This window comes from Rhinoraja longicauda, chromosome 40 (assembly GCF_053455715.1).
Source record: "Rhinoraja longicauda isolate Sanriku21f chromosome 40, sRhiLon1.1, whole genome shotgun sequence".
In the NCBI taxonomy this organism is placed as follows: domain Eukaryota; kingdom Metazoa; phylum Chordata; class Chondrichthyes; order Rajiformes; family Arhynchobatidae; genus Rhinoraja; species Rhinoraja longicauda.
Genome location: NC_135992.1, coordinates 9,087,025 through 9,102,592, shown reverse-complemented (window position 1 = coordinate 9,102,592; position 15,568 = coordinate 9,087,025). Strand labels below are relative to the sequence as shown.

General features: G+C 51.5%; 2 protein-coding genes across 4 annotated transcripts in view; one reads left to right on the top strand and one right to left on the bottom strand.

Moving 5' to 3' along the window:
* The window catches only part of aco2 (aconitase 2, mitochondrial), a 59,226-nt gene extending 55,498 nt beyond the window's left edge, over window positions 1-3,728 (top strand). Inside the window, exon 18 of the mRNA XM_078430708.1 lies at window positions 53-3,728. Within this exon, the coding sequence (XP_078286834.1) occupies window positions 53-187 (135 nt within the window). The 3' untranslated portion in view covers window positions 188-3,728. The remainder of the gene's footprint in view (window positions 1-52) is intronic.
* Window positions 1-15,568, bottom strand: part of LOC144611557 (GATOR2 complex protein WDR24-like) — a 39,003-nt gene that overhangs the window by 11,847 nt on the left and 11,588 nt on the right. For 2 of the 3 annotated variants that reach the window (XM_078430709.1, XM_078430710.1), the window contains exons 4-9: window positions 12,816-13,583; window positions 11,336-11,460; window positions 10,273-10,377; window positions 7,927-8,264; window positions 6,451-6,635; window positions 5,434-5,734 (exon numbers count right to left, since the gene is read on the bottom strand). In XM_078430709.1, coding sequence (XP_078286835.1) covers window positions 5,566-5,734; window positions 6,451-6,635; window positions 7,927-8,264; window positions 10,273-10,377; window positions 11,336-11,460; window positions 12,816-13,583 — 1,690 coding nt within the window. In that variant the 3' untranslated portion in view covers window positions 5,434-5,565. Of the gene's footprint in view, window positions 1-4,798; window positions 5,735-6,450; window positions 6,636-7,926; window positions 8,265-10,272; window positions 10,378-11,335; window positions 11,461-12,815; window positions 13,584-15,568 lie in introns of those variants that run through there. The other variant, XR_013549540.1, reaches the window with a different exon arrangement.

Below are 15,568 nucleotides of genomic sequence, written 5' to 3'. Positions count from 1 at the left end.
ACGCGTTGATTCGCTGCGGTCGGATCTCATTTCCGTTTTTGTCGTCTTTCAGCCGCTCAAGTGTACCCTTACGCACAAGAATGGCAGCAAGGACACAATCCAACTCAACCACAGCTTCAACCTCGGACAAATCGAGTGGTTCAAAGCCGGCAGCGCACTCAACAGGATGAAAGAACTGCAGAAATGAGGAGACCCCCTCGAGAGGGAGTGGGGAGGGGGGGGGAGAATGGACCATGGCCAAGCACTTGAATGTATTAATGGAGCTGCCCCTCCTCCGCCTTGTCCATCGCTCGTCCTCCATCGGCCATTTCCGTGTATCCAGTAGTCGTGCCCTCTCCCTCCTGATGGACAATCAACACTCGGCCTTGTGATTTGACATTTTAAATATAATCTGTTCGTCGTCTGCAACCTCCATGTGATATGAATGGAACCCAGTCTCTGTGGGCCTGTGGGAAGCTATTTATTTGTTTTCTTCTGTAAATTCTTTTTGTTTTTGTTTTTGTGTGTGTGGTTTTTTTTTTGCCCCCACCCCTTCCCCAGCTCGCCAGTGGAAGCCAAAGAATCAAATTTGGTTTCCTCGTGACCTTTCCTCAAGGTGCCGCCAATCAAGTGATGTGTGGTTTTCAAGAAGGAAAAAAAAAACCCAATGAGCTAATAAAATCGGAAACTAAAACCTACTCTTGCTCGGCTGGTGAATGCTTGCCCGCCCGCGCGGTGGTGACCAGCTCGAGAGCCCGTGAGGACCGGTGTACGTTTGTTAATCCATGGAGGAAATGTGTATGGTGTGTCTGTGTAACTGGCCATCAGTCCCAGGAGTCCCGAGGCCCAGTCAATGTTCATATTCATAAGCAATAGGAGCTGGATAGAGCTCTTAAGGATAGCGGAGTCGGGGGGGTATGGGGAGAAGGCAGGAACGGGGTAATGATTGAGAATGATCAGCCATGATCACATTGAATGGCGGTGCTGGCTCGAAGGGCCGAATGGCCTCCTCCTGCACCTATTGTCTATAAAATTAGGCCGTTCGGCCCATCAAGTCCACTCTGCCATTCAATCATGGCTGATCTATCTCTCCCTTCTCCCCATAACCCCTGACACCCGTAGCAATCAAGAATCGATCTATCTCTGCCTTAAAAAGATCCAATGTAAACTTGGCTTTCACAGCCTTCTGTGGCAATGAATTCCACAGATTCACCACCCCCTGATTAAAGAAATTCCTCCTCATCTCCTTCCTAAAGGAATGTTCTTTTTAAAAATTCTGAGGCTATGACCTCTGGTCCTAGACTCTCCCTCTAGTGGAAACATGCTCCCCACATCCGCTCTATCCAGGCCTTTCACTATTTGGTACGTTTGAGGTTCCCCCCTCATCCTTCTGGACTGCTTGCTGATCTCTCTTCTGGAGTTGCGTTATTATAGAGTAGCTATCCAGCATCTGTGAGGTTTGATAACTGATTGCCCATTAGTATAGGAGTGGGTAGGGTAGCATGGTGAAACAAGATGTCTCTCCAGTAGCCTGTTAACGTAGGTCAACAATTTTGTGTCTCTGTCTCGCATTTTGTTCTCATTCCCAACTTGTTTTGCTGTCTTGTGTAGGAAGGAACTGCAGATGCTGGTTTATAACAAAGATAGACACAAAGTGCTGGAGTAACCCAGCGGGTCAGGCAGCATCTCTCTCGAGAAAAGGAATAGGTGATCTTCTTCAGGTCTGAAGGGTTCTGACCCAAACGTCACCTATTCCTTTTCTCCAGAGATGCTGCCTGACCGAGTGGTGAATCTGTGGAATTCCCTGCCACAGAAGGTAGTTGAGGCCAGTTCATTGGCTATATTTAAGAGGGAGTTAGATGTGGCCCTTGTGGCTAAAGGGATCGGGGGTATGGAGAGAAGGCAGGTACGGGATACTGAGCTGGATGATCAGCCATGATCATATTGAATGGCGGTGCAGGCTCGAAGGGCCGAATGGCCTACTCCTGCACCTATTTTCTATGTTTCTATGACCTCCTGAGTTAAATCCAGCATTATGTGACTATCTTTTTCCTTCCTTTCTTACTTGAGGCATTTGGGACTAAGTTGTTAAAGCGCCACGGTTTGTGTGGTGAATGTTTCTACGTCTTCAAAACGAGATCCTGCCCACGTCTCCTCAGCTTTGAAAGGCAAAGCCAAATCTCCTAACCTCAGGCAGCCCGGGGGAACCACTGATCACAGCACTCTGAGGAAAGGAACTGCAGATACTGAAGGTTAGACACAAGGTGCTGGAGAAACTCAGCAGGTCAGGCAGCATCTCCGGAGAAAAAGGATGGCTGACGTTTCGGGTCGGGACCCTTCTTCAGATTTCTATCGGAGTAATAGGTTGATACAGGCGAGGAGGGGGTGGGTTTTGAGAGGCGAAAGGTTCGACAAAGGCCAGAGATGAAAGGACCGAAGATGTGAGACTAAAGGACTGGATGGTTGCAAATTGTTTCTGCGTCTTCAAGGCAGATCCTGACCTCCTTTTGACTTTTAATGGCCAAGTACGTACCAGCTTCTGCAGTTCCTTTCAACACTCTCAGCCTATGACCTGCCAGGCTTTATCCTGCCCCTCCTTGCTGCCCCTCTCACCACTACTATCAGTCTGAGAAAGGGTCCCTACTCGAAAAGTGGCCTATGTTCTCGTGAGATGCTGCCTGACCCGCTGTGGTACTCCATCACTGTCTTGAGGACGGATGCGTTGGTTGCCCTGTATATAATTTAGCGCGTGTGGGCATAGTCTAGCTGAAGATTAAAGGTTATTTGTAAGATGCTCCCTACAGGAGCCGGGAGATCTCAGCAGGAGGGGGGGTGGGGGGGACGACCAGAGATGGGACTTTCTCCCAGTTTTCTTCGGATGCTCCTCTGTTCCTCCACACTCCCAAGGATGAGGTGGAAGGTTAATCCCTACAGGAGCATCTGCCATGATCTCCTGGGTCTGGTGAATGTCGTCCATAAATAGAACAACCTGCCTTTCGCGTGACCCCCCCCCAACTCTGGGGAACTCTGACCCGATCTCACGGACGACTTTCACCAGAATTCTCTGCCTCAGAAGGCAGTGGAGGCCAATTCTCTGGATGCTTTCAAGAGAGAGTTAGACAGAGCTCTTAATGATAGCGGAGTCAAGGGATATGGGGAGAGGGCAGGAACGGGTTACTGATTGTAGATGATCAGCCTTGATCACAGTGAATAAGAAAATAACCAGATGCTGGTACAAATCGAAGGTATAACAAAATGCTGGAGTAACTCAGCAGGTCAGGCAGCATCTCTGGAGAGAAGGGATGGGTGACGTTTCGGGTCGAGGCCCTTCTTCAGACTGCTGGCGGTGCTGGCTTGAAGGGCCGAATGGCCTCCTGCACCTATTGTTTATTGTCTATTGATCTCCTTTTGAGTTTTGCAAGGCCTCCACCATGCCCCAGTCAGAATCCCTGATGTGATCCTCGGGTCTGAGTGGGTGCGTTTGTGTTTGAACTGGGACAGTAATGAGGTAATCTGCTCCCCCATCCACCCTATCCAAGATTGCATGGGGGTTTGCTTTGCAAAGGGCTGGCACAGGCTTGATGGGCTGAATGGCTTGTGTGACAGATTTGCGATTACCGAGGATCAGACCTGCTCTAGAACAGAGCAGCAGTGGGACCAGAGGGATTGTGCCACCATTCAAGTACATCATGAATTGTCTCTATCCTCATTCTTTCCTGTAATCTTTATTGCCCTTGCTTATTAAAATGCCATGCAATTTTGAAGACTGGAGCCTTGCTGACTTTTGGGGGGGGGGGGGGGGGGGAAGAGTTACAATAGACAATAGGTGCAGGAGGAGGCCATTCGGCCCTTCGAGCCAGCACCGCCATTCAATGTGATCATGGCTGATCATTCTCAATCAGTACCCCGTTCCTGCCTTCTCCCCATACCCCCTGACTCCGCTATCCTTAAGAGCTCTATCCAGCTCTCTCTTGAATGCATTCAGAGAATTGGCCTCCACTGCCTTCTGAGGCAGAGTATTCCACAGATTCACAAATCTCTAACTGAAAAGGTTTTTTCTCATCTCAGTTCTAAATGGCCTACCCCTTATTCTTAAACTGTGGCCCCTTGTTCTGGACTCCCCCAACATTGGGAACATGTTTCCTGCCTCTAACGTGTCCAACCCCTTAATAATCTTATACGTTTCGAGGGGGGAGGTGGGAGGGTTCAGAGTTAAATACTGTGTCTACCCTCTTTAAAATTATAAAAAGGACTGGACAAGCTAAATTGCAGGAAAAATGTTCCCAATGTTGGGGGAGTCCAGAACCAGGGTCCACACAGTCTAAGAATAAAGGGGAGGCCATTTAAAACTGAGGTGAGAAAAAAAACCTTTTCACCCGGAGAGTTGTGAATGTGTGGAATTCTCTGCCACAGAAGGCAGTGGAGGCCAATTCACTGGATGAATTTAAAAGACGTACAGTTATGTAGGTTAATTGACTGGGCAAATGTAAAAAATTGTCCCTAGTGGGTGTAGGATAGTGTTAGTGTGCGGGGATTGCTGGGCGGCGCGGACCCGGTGGGCCGAAGGGCCTGTTTCTGCGCTGTACCTCTAAATCTAAACGCAATAGAAATCTAAAAGATAGAGCTCTAGGGGTTGGAGGAGTCAAGGGATATGGGGGGGAAGGCAGGAACGGGGTACTGATCGTGGATGATCAGCCATGATCACAATGAATGGCGGTGCTGGCTCGAAGGGCCGAATGGCCTCCTCCTCCACCTATTTTCTATGTTTCTAAGTTTCTATAAACAAATCAATTCCTGACAGCACTTTTAAACAGCCTACCTGGGCTGGGTTAGTAATGCTGTTCCTTCGTCGATGGTTTAATGTCACTTTATTTGTCACAGGTGTAACTGCACAGTCAAGTTACTTTTGCATATTTACATGTGCCGGGGCCTCCATGTTTTGGTGCCATTTCCAAAGTCCAGTCTGCTCACGAAAGGGTTGGTACGTTCTTACTCACAAATGGGATGGTCATCTTGAACCTCCTCACGCTGACATCCGTCCATTAGTTGTGGGGGATATCGATGGGGGGGGGGGGTGAATGAGGCCAATCCGTCCCACCCCGTAACAATGAAAACCCATTGTTCTTTGGTGCGCAGTAGGGGCCATGTTAACTCTCGGGGGTTGCTGGCTGAAGTCCATTGTGTTGCGCAGGTCCATTGTGTTGCTTTCAACTGATCTCTGCTCCAACAATGACACAGAGTGCTGGAGTAACTCAGGCTGCATCTCAGGAGAGAAGGAATGGGTGGCGTTTCGGGCCGAGACCCTTCGTCAGACCGAGGAAGGATCTGGACCCGAAATGTCACCGCGTTCCTTCTCTCCGGAGATGCTGCCTGTCCTGTTGAGTTGCTCCAGGGTTTTGTCCAACATCTCGGCCTTTGCCCCCTGGTGAACAGTTTCAAGCTTGGCCGCTCGGACCACCTCCCCGCCCGCCGCCATCCCGTCCCACCTTACAGGGGACGGTGTGGGAGGTCCACGTGACTGGCGAAGCTTCGTCGCGCCTCTGGTCACCGCGGGCGCGGGGCCGCCGATGATGCCCGGAGATGGCATCACGCGTATTCGCACAGGTGCCCGCATCCTGTCGGGCAGTGGGCGTGGAACTGGAACCAGTCCATGATGTGCTGGAGGTGCCCTCCGTGGGTGCAGCCCTGGCACCAGACAAACAGCCCCTTCACCGCGTGGTGGCACACGGCGCACTTGCTTGCTCCCCGGTGGCACCTGGCAACACAAACACGCAGTCCGTCAGTTTTAACTGGGTGCCAAAGAGACACATGGAGCATGGTAAACCGGTCGAAGGTGGACCCAAAATGCTGGAGTAACTCAGCGGGACAGGCAGCATCTCTGGAGAGAAGGAACGGGTGACGTTTCGGGTCGAGACCCTTCTTCAGACTGATGCCAGGGGAGGGGGCGGGTGTCCCATTTTGTATCCCATTTAGTCTCCATTGCCCCCTCCCCCCCCCCCCACCGCTTGATCCTGCTTTGTTCTCTGCCCCCCCCCCCCCACACACACCAGGTCCTCCTTTGTTACCACCCCCCCCCCCCATGCTGGGTCCCTCTTTGTTCCCACCCCCCCACCCCCCCCCGGCTGGATCCTCCTTTGTTCTCTGCGCCCCCCTCCCCCACACACACAGACACACCAGGTCCCTCTTTGTTACCACCCACCCCCCCCCCCCCCCCCTCCGCTGGATCCTCCTTTGCTACCCGCCCCCCCCAAGCTGGGTCTTCCTTTGTTCTCTGGAGCCCCCCCCACGCTGGGTCCCGCATTGTTACCGCTCCTCCCCCACACTGGGTCTACCATTGTTACAGACCCCCCCCCCCCCACACTGGGTCTTCCATTGTTACCACCCCCCCACCAGCACGCTGGATCTTCCTATGTTCTCCCCCCCCGCTGGTCCCCATTTGTCCCCTCCCCGCGTGTCGCGGCTGCCACTCGCCTCTCGCACATCCAGCCACGGCTGTTCATTGGGCGCTTGCAGCTGTTGCAGTTGATGTGCAGGGTCGTGGACGCCTGGTTCAGGCAGCTGATGGACCGGCACGTGCTCAGCTTGATCACCTCGTTGGCCTCGTTCCACAGGCGGCACCGCTGCAGCAGGTCGATGTAGGACGTGTACCAGTGCTCCTGCCGGGGGGGGGGCAAAGAAGGAAACTCCGTCACACACACCACCCTGCCCCTCAGCCCCACCACCAGACGCTGGTTTAAGACACAAAACGCTGGAGTTACCCAGCAGGTCAGGCAGCATCTCTGGAGAAAAGGAATGGGTGACGTTTCGGGTCGAGACCCCTGAAAGTCTCTCCCCGAAATGTCACCGATTCCTTTTCTTCAGGTCTACGGGTGCTGTCTGTATCTTGGTGCTCTCTGTATTAACATAGAAACATAGAAAATAGGTGCAGGAGGAGGCCATTTTGCCCTTCGAGCCAGCACTGCCATTCATTGTGATCATGGCTGATCAGCCACAATCAGTAAAACCCGTGCCTGCCTTCTCCCCATATCCCTTGATTCCACTAGCCCCATGAGCTCTATCTAACTCTCTTTTAAATTCATCCAGTGAATTGGCCTCCACTGCCTTCTGTGGCAGAGAATTCCATAAATTCACAACTCTCTGGGTGAAAAAGTTTTTTTCTCACCTCAGTTTTAAATGGCCTCCCCTTTATTCTTAGACTGTGTGGCCCCTGGTTCTGGATTCCCCCAACATTGGGAACATTTTTCCTGCATCGAGCTTGTCCAGTCCTTTCATAATTTTATACATCTCTAGAAAGATCCCCTCCCATCCTTCTAAACTCCAGTGAATTGGAGCCAATTGAGGCAGTACAGCGTATGTTCACGAGATTGATCCATGGGATGGCGGGACTGTCGTATAAGGAAAGATTGTAAAGACTAGGCTTGTATTCACGGAGAGGGGATCGTACAGAGACGTATAAAATTATAAAAGGACTGGACAAGCCAGATGCAGGAAAAATGTTCCCAATGTTGGGGGAGTCCAGAACCAGGGGCCACAGTCTTAGAATAAAGGGGAGGCCATTTAAAACTGAGGCGAGAAGGAACTTTTTTACCCCGAGAGTTGTGAACTTATGGAATTCTCTGCCACAGAAGGCAGCGGAGGCCAATTCACTGGATGAATTTAAGAGAGAGTTAGATAGAGCTCTGGGGGCTAGCGGAATCAAGGGACATGGGGAGAAGGCAGGCACGGGTTTTACTGATTGTGGATGATCAGCCATGATCACAATGAATGGCGGTGCTGGCTCGAAGGGCCGAATGGCCGCCTCCTGCACCTAATTTCTATGTTTCTGTGTTTGTACAGCGAGCACCAAGATACAGACAGCACCCGTAGTCAGGATTGAATGGCCTCCTCCTGCACCTATTTGTTTCTATGTGTCTAATGCTCTTGGGTCTTGATGGGGTTTGGCCGTACCTGTGTCTGCTCGTCGATCTCCTTCCTGATCCTGTCCCCCAGCACGATGAGGACGGAGATTGCCATCTGCACGTCGCCCTGCTCGGCGTAGAAGTGCATCATGTCCCTGACAATGGGGTTGAAGTAGTCGGCCGAGAAGCCGTGCTCGAAGGGGGGCTGAGAGACGGAGACCAGGGAGATGCCCTCGGTGGGCGTGAGGGAGACGGAGTCCGCCTCGTTACCGCTGACCTGGGGCGAGTCCGTCTTGTCCGGGAAGTGGTCCAGCGTGGTGGGGTGGTCCAGGATCTCGTGCCTCAGGGGGAAGCCCTCCTGAGGCAGAATGAACTCGTGCTCAACACCTGAGGGGGGGGGGAATAAAAACCCAGCAGTCGTCCAGAGTCAAGAGTGTTTCACAGCCGCGGAGTCGTAGAGAGGTGGGGCGTGGAAACATGTCCATCGGCCCAACTTGCCCACACAGGCCCCGTGTTAGCCGGGACATCCCGTGTTTTGGGCCTAAATTAGTTTGCCCCCGTACGGGACCGCCCTTGTACTCCCGTATTAGTAGGGTTGCCAACTTCCTCGCTCCCAAATAAGGGACAACGGGTGACGTCACCGCCCCGCGCCCCACGTGACCTCACCCAGCCAGCGGCCACGTGCTCCCGCTCCACCAATGGCGGCCGCATAGAGTCCATTGACTATATTTAAGAGGGAGTTAGATGTGGCCCTTGTGGCTAAAGGGATCAGGGGGTATGGAGAGAAGGCAGGTACAGGATACTGAGTTGGATGATCAGCCATGATCATATTGAATGGCGGTGCAGGCTCGAAGGGCCGAATGGCCTACTCCTGCACCTATTTTCTATGTTTCTATGTCACCTTGTCCCGTATTTTGGGAGTGAGGAAGTTGGCAACCCTACCCACAGCTTAGTTTAGTTTGGAGATACAAACGTGGAAACAGGCCCTTCAGCCCACCGAGTCCAGCAATTCCTATACACTAGCACTATCCTACACACTAGGAACAATTTACATTTTTTTGATTACACCAGTCCCACCTGCCTGCGTTTTTATCCATATCCCTCCAAACCTGTCCTATCCATGTACCTAACTGTTTCTTAAACATTGGGATAGTCCCTGCCTCAACTACCTCCACTGGCAGCTTGTTTAATACACCCACCACCCATTGTGTGAAAAAGTTACCCCTCAGATTCCTGTTAAATCTTTTCCCCTTCACCTTAATCCCATGTCTTCTGGTCCTCGATTCACCTACTCTGGGCAAGAGACACTGTGCATCCACCCGATCTATTCCTCTCATGATCTTATACACCTCTATAAGATCACCCCTCATCCTCCTGCGCTCCAAGGAATAGAGACCCTGATAGAACAATGAAATTCTTACTTGCGGTAGCACAAATGAATATGGAAATATAGTACATTGTAAACAATATAATAAATGAGAAAAAATAGTTCAGTGCGTGTATACATATACATACTCAAATACATATATATATATATATATATATATATACGCACACATACGTACACACAAAAAACAAACTATAATAGTGCAATAATAACAATAATAATAACTCACCCGCTCACTCACTCACACTCACTCACTCACTCACACTCACACACACACTCACTCACACACACTCACACACACTCACTCACTCACACACTCACTCACACACACACTCACACTCACACACTCACTCACTCACACACTCACTCACACTCGCACACACACTCACTCACACTCACACACTCACTCACACACCCACACTCACTCACACACACTCACTCACTCACACACACACACTCACACACACCCACACTCACTCACACACTCACTCACACACACACCCACACTCACTCACACTCGCACACACTCACGCACACACTCACTCACACACTCACTCACACACACTCACTCACACTCACACACACTCACACACACACTCACTCACACTCACACTCTCACAACACACTCACTCACACACTCACATACTCATTCACTCACACACACACTCACACACACTCACTCACACACTCATTCACTCACTCACACTCACACACACACAACGCTCACTCGCACACTCACACACTCTCTTACTCACACACACCAACACACACACACACTCACTTACACACTCTCACTCACACTCACTCACCCACACTCACTCACTCACTCACACACTCACACACTCACTCACACACACACACTCACTCACACACTCACTTACACACACACTCACTCACACACATTCACACACTCGCACACTCGCACACACTCACTCACTTGCTCACACTCACTCACACACTCATTCACGCACACACTCGCTCATCGCTCACTCACTCGCACACACTCACTCGTTGCCGCCTCGTGGTCCACGATGAAGAAGTCCTCCTCATCTCCCTCTCCGTCACCGAACATGTATTCCGCCGGCCCGTCGCTGCCCTCCGTCTCCTCGTTATCTGCAGCGAGGAGAAACCGAGGCTGCGTTACTTGGGCCGTCTCCAGAGCCAGCACACCCTTCCTCTGATACTGTGCCCAAAGCTGCTCACAGTAATGCAGATGCAGCCTGACCTGCGCCCTGGAGAGCCTCAGCATCACATCCCCGTTTCCGTACACGAGCCCTCTCGTGCCTTTGCTGTCATTACGGCCGGCTCGACTTGCAGATGAACTGTTTGGGAGTCGTGCACCAGCACTCCCAAGTCCCCTTGCACCTCCGATCTCTGCATCCTCTCCCCATTTGCTGGTTTACACCAAAGATGGGCGCAAAATGCTGGAGTAACTCAGTGGGACGGGCAGCATCTCTGGAGAGAAGGAATGGGTGACATTACGGATCGGGACCGGGAGCCAGTCAAGACCCCAACACTCAGTCTGAAGAAGGGTCTCGACCCTAAATGTCTCCCATCTCTCCGGAGATGCTGCCTGACCCGCTGAGCTACTCCAGCACTTTGTGTCTATGGGGTCGTAAGGAATAGGAGTAGAATTAGACCATTCGGCCCGTCAAGTCTACGCCATTCAACCATGGCTGATCTACCTAGCCCTCCTAACCCCATTCTCCTGCCTTCTCCCCCTGACCCCTGACACCCGCACTAATCAAGAACCTTTCCAGTCTGAAGAAGGGTCTCGACCCGAAACGTCACCCATTCCTTCTCTCCAGAGAGTTACTCCAGCATTTTGTGTAGGAAAATAACTGCAGACGCTGGTACAAATCGAAGGTATCACAAAATGCTGGAGTAACTCAGCGGGTCGGGCAGCATCTCAGCAATGGGTGACGTTTCGGGTCGAGACCCTTCTTCAGACTCCAGCATTTTGTTCTACCATCTTCGGTTTAAACCAGCGCCAGCAGTTCCCTTCTTACACAAGAACCTATCTCTGCCTGAACAATGTCCACGGACATGGCCTCCAGCCGTTCCTGGGTACCTTCATTGGTCTGCAGCAGTGTGACGGTGGAGTCCAGGGGGAGACTGTCTTGCCGGCTCTCCAGACGCCCCCGGTCGAGCTTGGCCTCACCGCCAAGTGCCGCAGAGCCGTCTTTCATGGTGAAGCTGGAGGTGCGGGCGGGGGAGGGAGAGAAGGAGGAGAGAATCCTTTAGCAGCTGCTAGGCCACACACCCCACACAGCAGGTGGATGCAAGGTCGCCAATGACTTGGATTAAAAGTACCATTAGCAAATTTGCCGATGATACAAAGCTGGGTGGCAGTGTGAACTGTGAGGAAGATGCTATGAGGTTGCAGGGTGACTTGGACAGGTTGTGTGAGTGGGCGGATGCATGGCAGATGCAGTTTAATGTGGATAAGTGTGAGATTATCCACTTTGGTGGTAAGAATAGGAAGGCAGAGTATTATCTGAATGGTGTCAAGTTAGGAAAAGGGGACGTACAACGAGATCTGGGTGTCCTAGTGCATCAGTCACTGAAAGGAAGCATGCAGGTACAGCAGGCAGTAAAGAAAGCCAATGGAATGTTGGCCTTCATAACAAGAGGAGTTGAGTATAGGAGCAAAGAGGTCCTTCTGCAGTTGTACAGGGCCCTAGTGAGACCGCACCTGGAGTACTGTGTGCAGTTTTGGTCTCCAAATTTGAGGAAGGATATTCTTGCTATTGAGGGCGTGCAGCGTAGGTTTATCAGGTTAATTCCCGGAATGGCGGGACTGTCATATGTTGAAAGACTGGAGCGACTAGGCTTGTATACACTGGAATTTAGAAGGATGAGAAGAGATCTTATCGAAACGTATAAGATTATTAAGGGGTTGGACACGTTAGAGGCAGGAAACATGTTCCCAATGTTGGGGGAGTCCAGAACAAGGGGCCACAGTTTAAGAATAAGGGGTAGGCCATTTAGAACTGAGATGAGGAAAAACTTTTTCAGTCAGAGAGTTGTGAATCTGTGGAATTCTCTACCTCAGAAGGCAGTGGAGGCCAATTCTCTGAATGCATTCAAGAGAGAGCTGGATAGAGCTCTTAAGGATAGCGGAGTCAGGGGGTATGGGGAGAAGGCAGGAACGGGGTACTGATTGAGAATGATCAGCCATGATCACATTGATTGGTAGTGCTGGCTCGAAGGGCCGAATGGCTTCCACCTGCACCTATTGTCTATTGTGACGGTAAGCACATACATATGCGTGACCAATTGCGTGCATGACTACATGTGCATGTGTGCGGATGATTGCATGTGCGATAAAATGTGTGAGTGACTATGTACACATATGTGTGTGTGTGAATGATTACATATATGACGAAATGCACGCGTGACTGTGTGCTCATAAGCACGCGTGATTGCATGTATGACCAAATGTGTGTGTAACTGTGTGCACACGTGCATCAACGACTGCATGCGTGCCGGTATGCGCTGGTGCATGAATGATCACGGGTGCATGTGTTGCATGCGTTGCTGCATGTTACCTGCTGAGGGGGTGCCCGGCCTTGCCCGCGGCCTGCGTTGCTGCGCCCGTTGGGCCGGCGTAGATGATCTTCAGCATGGTCCAGATCTGTGCCACCTGGTAGCGTTGCAGCTCCCGTGCAGCGCTGGCATTGCGGTGGCAGAGCTCGGGCAGCGAGACGCCACTCAGGCAGTAGCGCCGGGCCGTCTGGGAGAACCAGTCCATGGGCGCAGTGCCTGGCGGGGCCTCGAAGACATTGAGCGCGCTGGAGACGTTGGCGAAGTGCTCGGCGGGGTCGGCCCGCCGCACGAAGAAGAACGGGTAGCGGCGGTCATGGCCGAAGGGCTTGCGGGCTCCCTCTGCCGCCGCGCACAGGCTCTCCTTCACCGCGAAGGCCACGTCTCCGCGAAGCCCTACCGACAGGCCCTCGGGCACCGCCTGGCTGGCCGGCCGCCGGGCGTCACGGAAGCTGTGGTGGACCAGCGTGCCGTCCTTGGAGCCCGACAGCAGGTAGTGCGGGTCGTGGGCGTGGCGCCAGGCGATGCCCGTGGCCACGTCGCGGTGCTCCTCGAACATGGCGAAGGGCACGTACGGCCGCCGCACGTCCCACACGTACACGTTGTGGTCCACCATCATGGAGCACGTGGCGATGTGGTGACGCCGCCCCGGGCGCCACAGCACCCGCGCTACCGAGGCGATGGTCTGCACGCAGTGCGTCTCCCGCGCCTTGGTGCCGGTCAACTCCCACACCTTCACCATCTTGTCCCGGCCTCCCGTCACCAGGCAGCCTCTGCAGACAGAGACACACAGGCATCACCATCACCCGCGGGGATCGCTGGGACGCACGCACTCGGAGAGGCCGAAGGGCCTGTCTCCACTCCCTATACACTGGGATCAGCCAATCTTCCCTGTCCCGCCTGCAATTGGTCCAAAACGCCGCAGCGAGACTCCTGACGGGTACCCGTAAAAGGGACCACATCACCCTGATTCTGGCCTCTCTCCACTGGCTCCCTGTACGGTACAGAATCAACTTCAAGCTCCTCCTATACACATATAAAGCCCTAAACGGGCTTGCCCCCCCCTCCATATCAAAAATCTTCTAACCCACCACTCTATCTCCAGGTCCCTCAGGGTCGGCCGACTTGGGGCTACTCACTATCCCGCGGTCTAGGCTTAAGCTCAGGGGTGACCGCGCTTTTGCGGTTGCAGCTCCTAGACTGTGGAACAGCATCCCTCTCCCCATCAGAACTGCCCCCTCCATCGACTCCTTTAAGTCCAGGCTCAAAACCTATTTCTACTCCCTAGCGTTTGAGGCCCTCTGAGGGGGCGCTGTGAACTGTTTATGTATGTGCTGTTATGTTTGTGTGCCATTGTATGTTCGTTTCTTAGTACCTGAACTGATGTGCAGCACTTTGGTCAACGTGGGTTGTTTTTAAATGTGCTATACAAATAAAATCGACTTGACTTGACTTGACTTGACTATCTCTGAGCTAAATAGACAAGACTCAACAAGGAACTGCAGATGTTGGTTTCTACCAAAAGCAAAGACACAAAGTGCTGGAGTAACTCCGCGGGTCAGGAAGCATCTCTGGAGTAAAAGGACGGGTGACGTTTTGGGTTGGCGCCCTTCTTCAGAACATCTTGGACAGCTTGATTGTGGCCATGTATAGTTTCTTCACTGACGACATAGCACGCAACAACAAAAAACCTTTTCACTGTACATCAGAGAACGAAACTAAAGAGGTTCTCCCACCAGTCTTCCTGTCTCCGACTACATCCTATCTCTGTCCCGTCCCCTCCCCTGACATCAGTCTGAAGAAGGGTCTCGACCCAAAACGTCACCCATTCCTTCTCTCCGGAGGCGCTGCCTGCCTGACCCGCTGAGTTACTCCAGCATTTTAGAAGAATGAGGGGGGATCTTATTGAAACATATAAGATTATTAAGGGGTTGGACACATTAGAGGCAGGAAACATGTTCCCAATGTTGGGGGAGTCCAGAACAAGGGGCCACAGTTTAAGAATAAGGGGTAGGCCATTTAGAACGGAGATGAGGAAGAACTTTTTCAGTCAGAGAGTGGTGAAGGTGTGGAATTCTCTGCCTCAGAAGGCAGTGGAGGCCAGTTCGTTGGATGCTTTCACGAGAGAGCTGGATAGAGCTCTTAAGGATAGCGGAGTGGGGGGGTATGGGGAGAAGGCAGGAACGGGATACTGATTGAGAGTGATCAGCCATGATCGTATTGAATGGCGGTGCTGGCTCGAAGGGCTGAATGGCCTACTCCTGCACCTATTGTCTATTGTCTATTGTCTATTATTTTTTTTTAATTATTTTTTTTTTTTTTGAAAAGCATATGTACAGATAGAAATAAAAGACAAATTTGTTACAAATTTCTTACATAGCTTCAATTTTTAAATTTTTAAAGAGAGAAAATTAAAATAAAGAAGAAAGAAAAAAAACCTATAAACTATTGGGAAGAGAGAATTTAAAAAAAAGTTATAACTATAAAAATTAAAGGGGGTAGATCCGGGAAACAATAACCATAGTTGTACATCCAACCCTAAACTCAAGTTTCAACTTTTAATTTTAAATTTTTATTTTAGTCCTGTGTCAAACCCATTTACTTTTCTAAAAATTCAATAAATGGAGACCATATTTTATAGACAATAGACAATAGACAATAGGTGCAGGAGTAGGCCATTCAGCCCTTCGAGCCAGCACCGCCATTCAATGCGATCATGGCTGATCACTCTCAATCAGTACCCCGTTCCTGCCTTCTC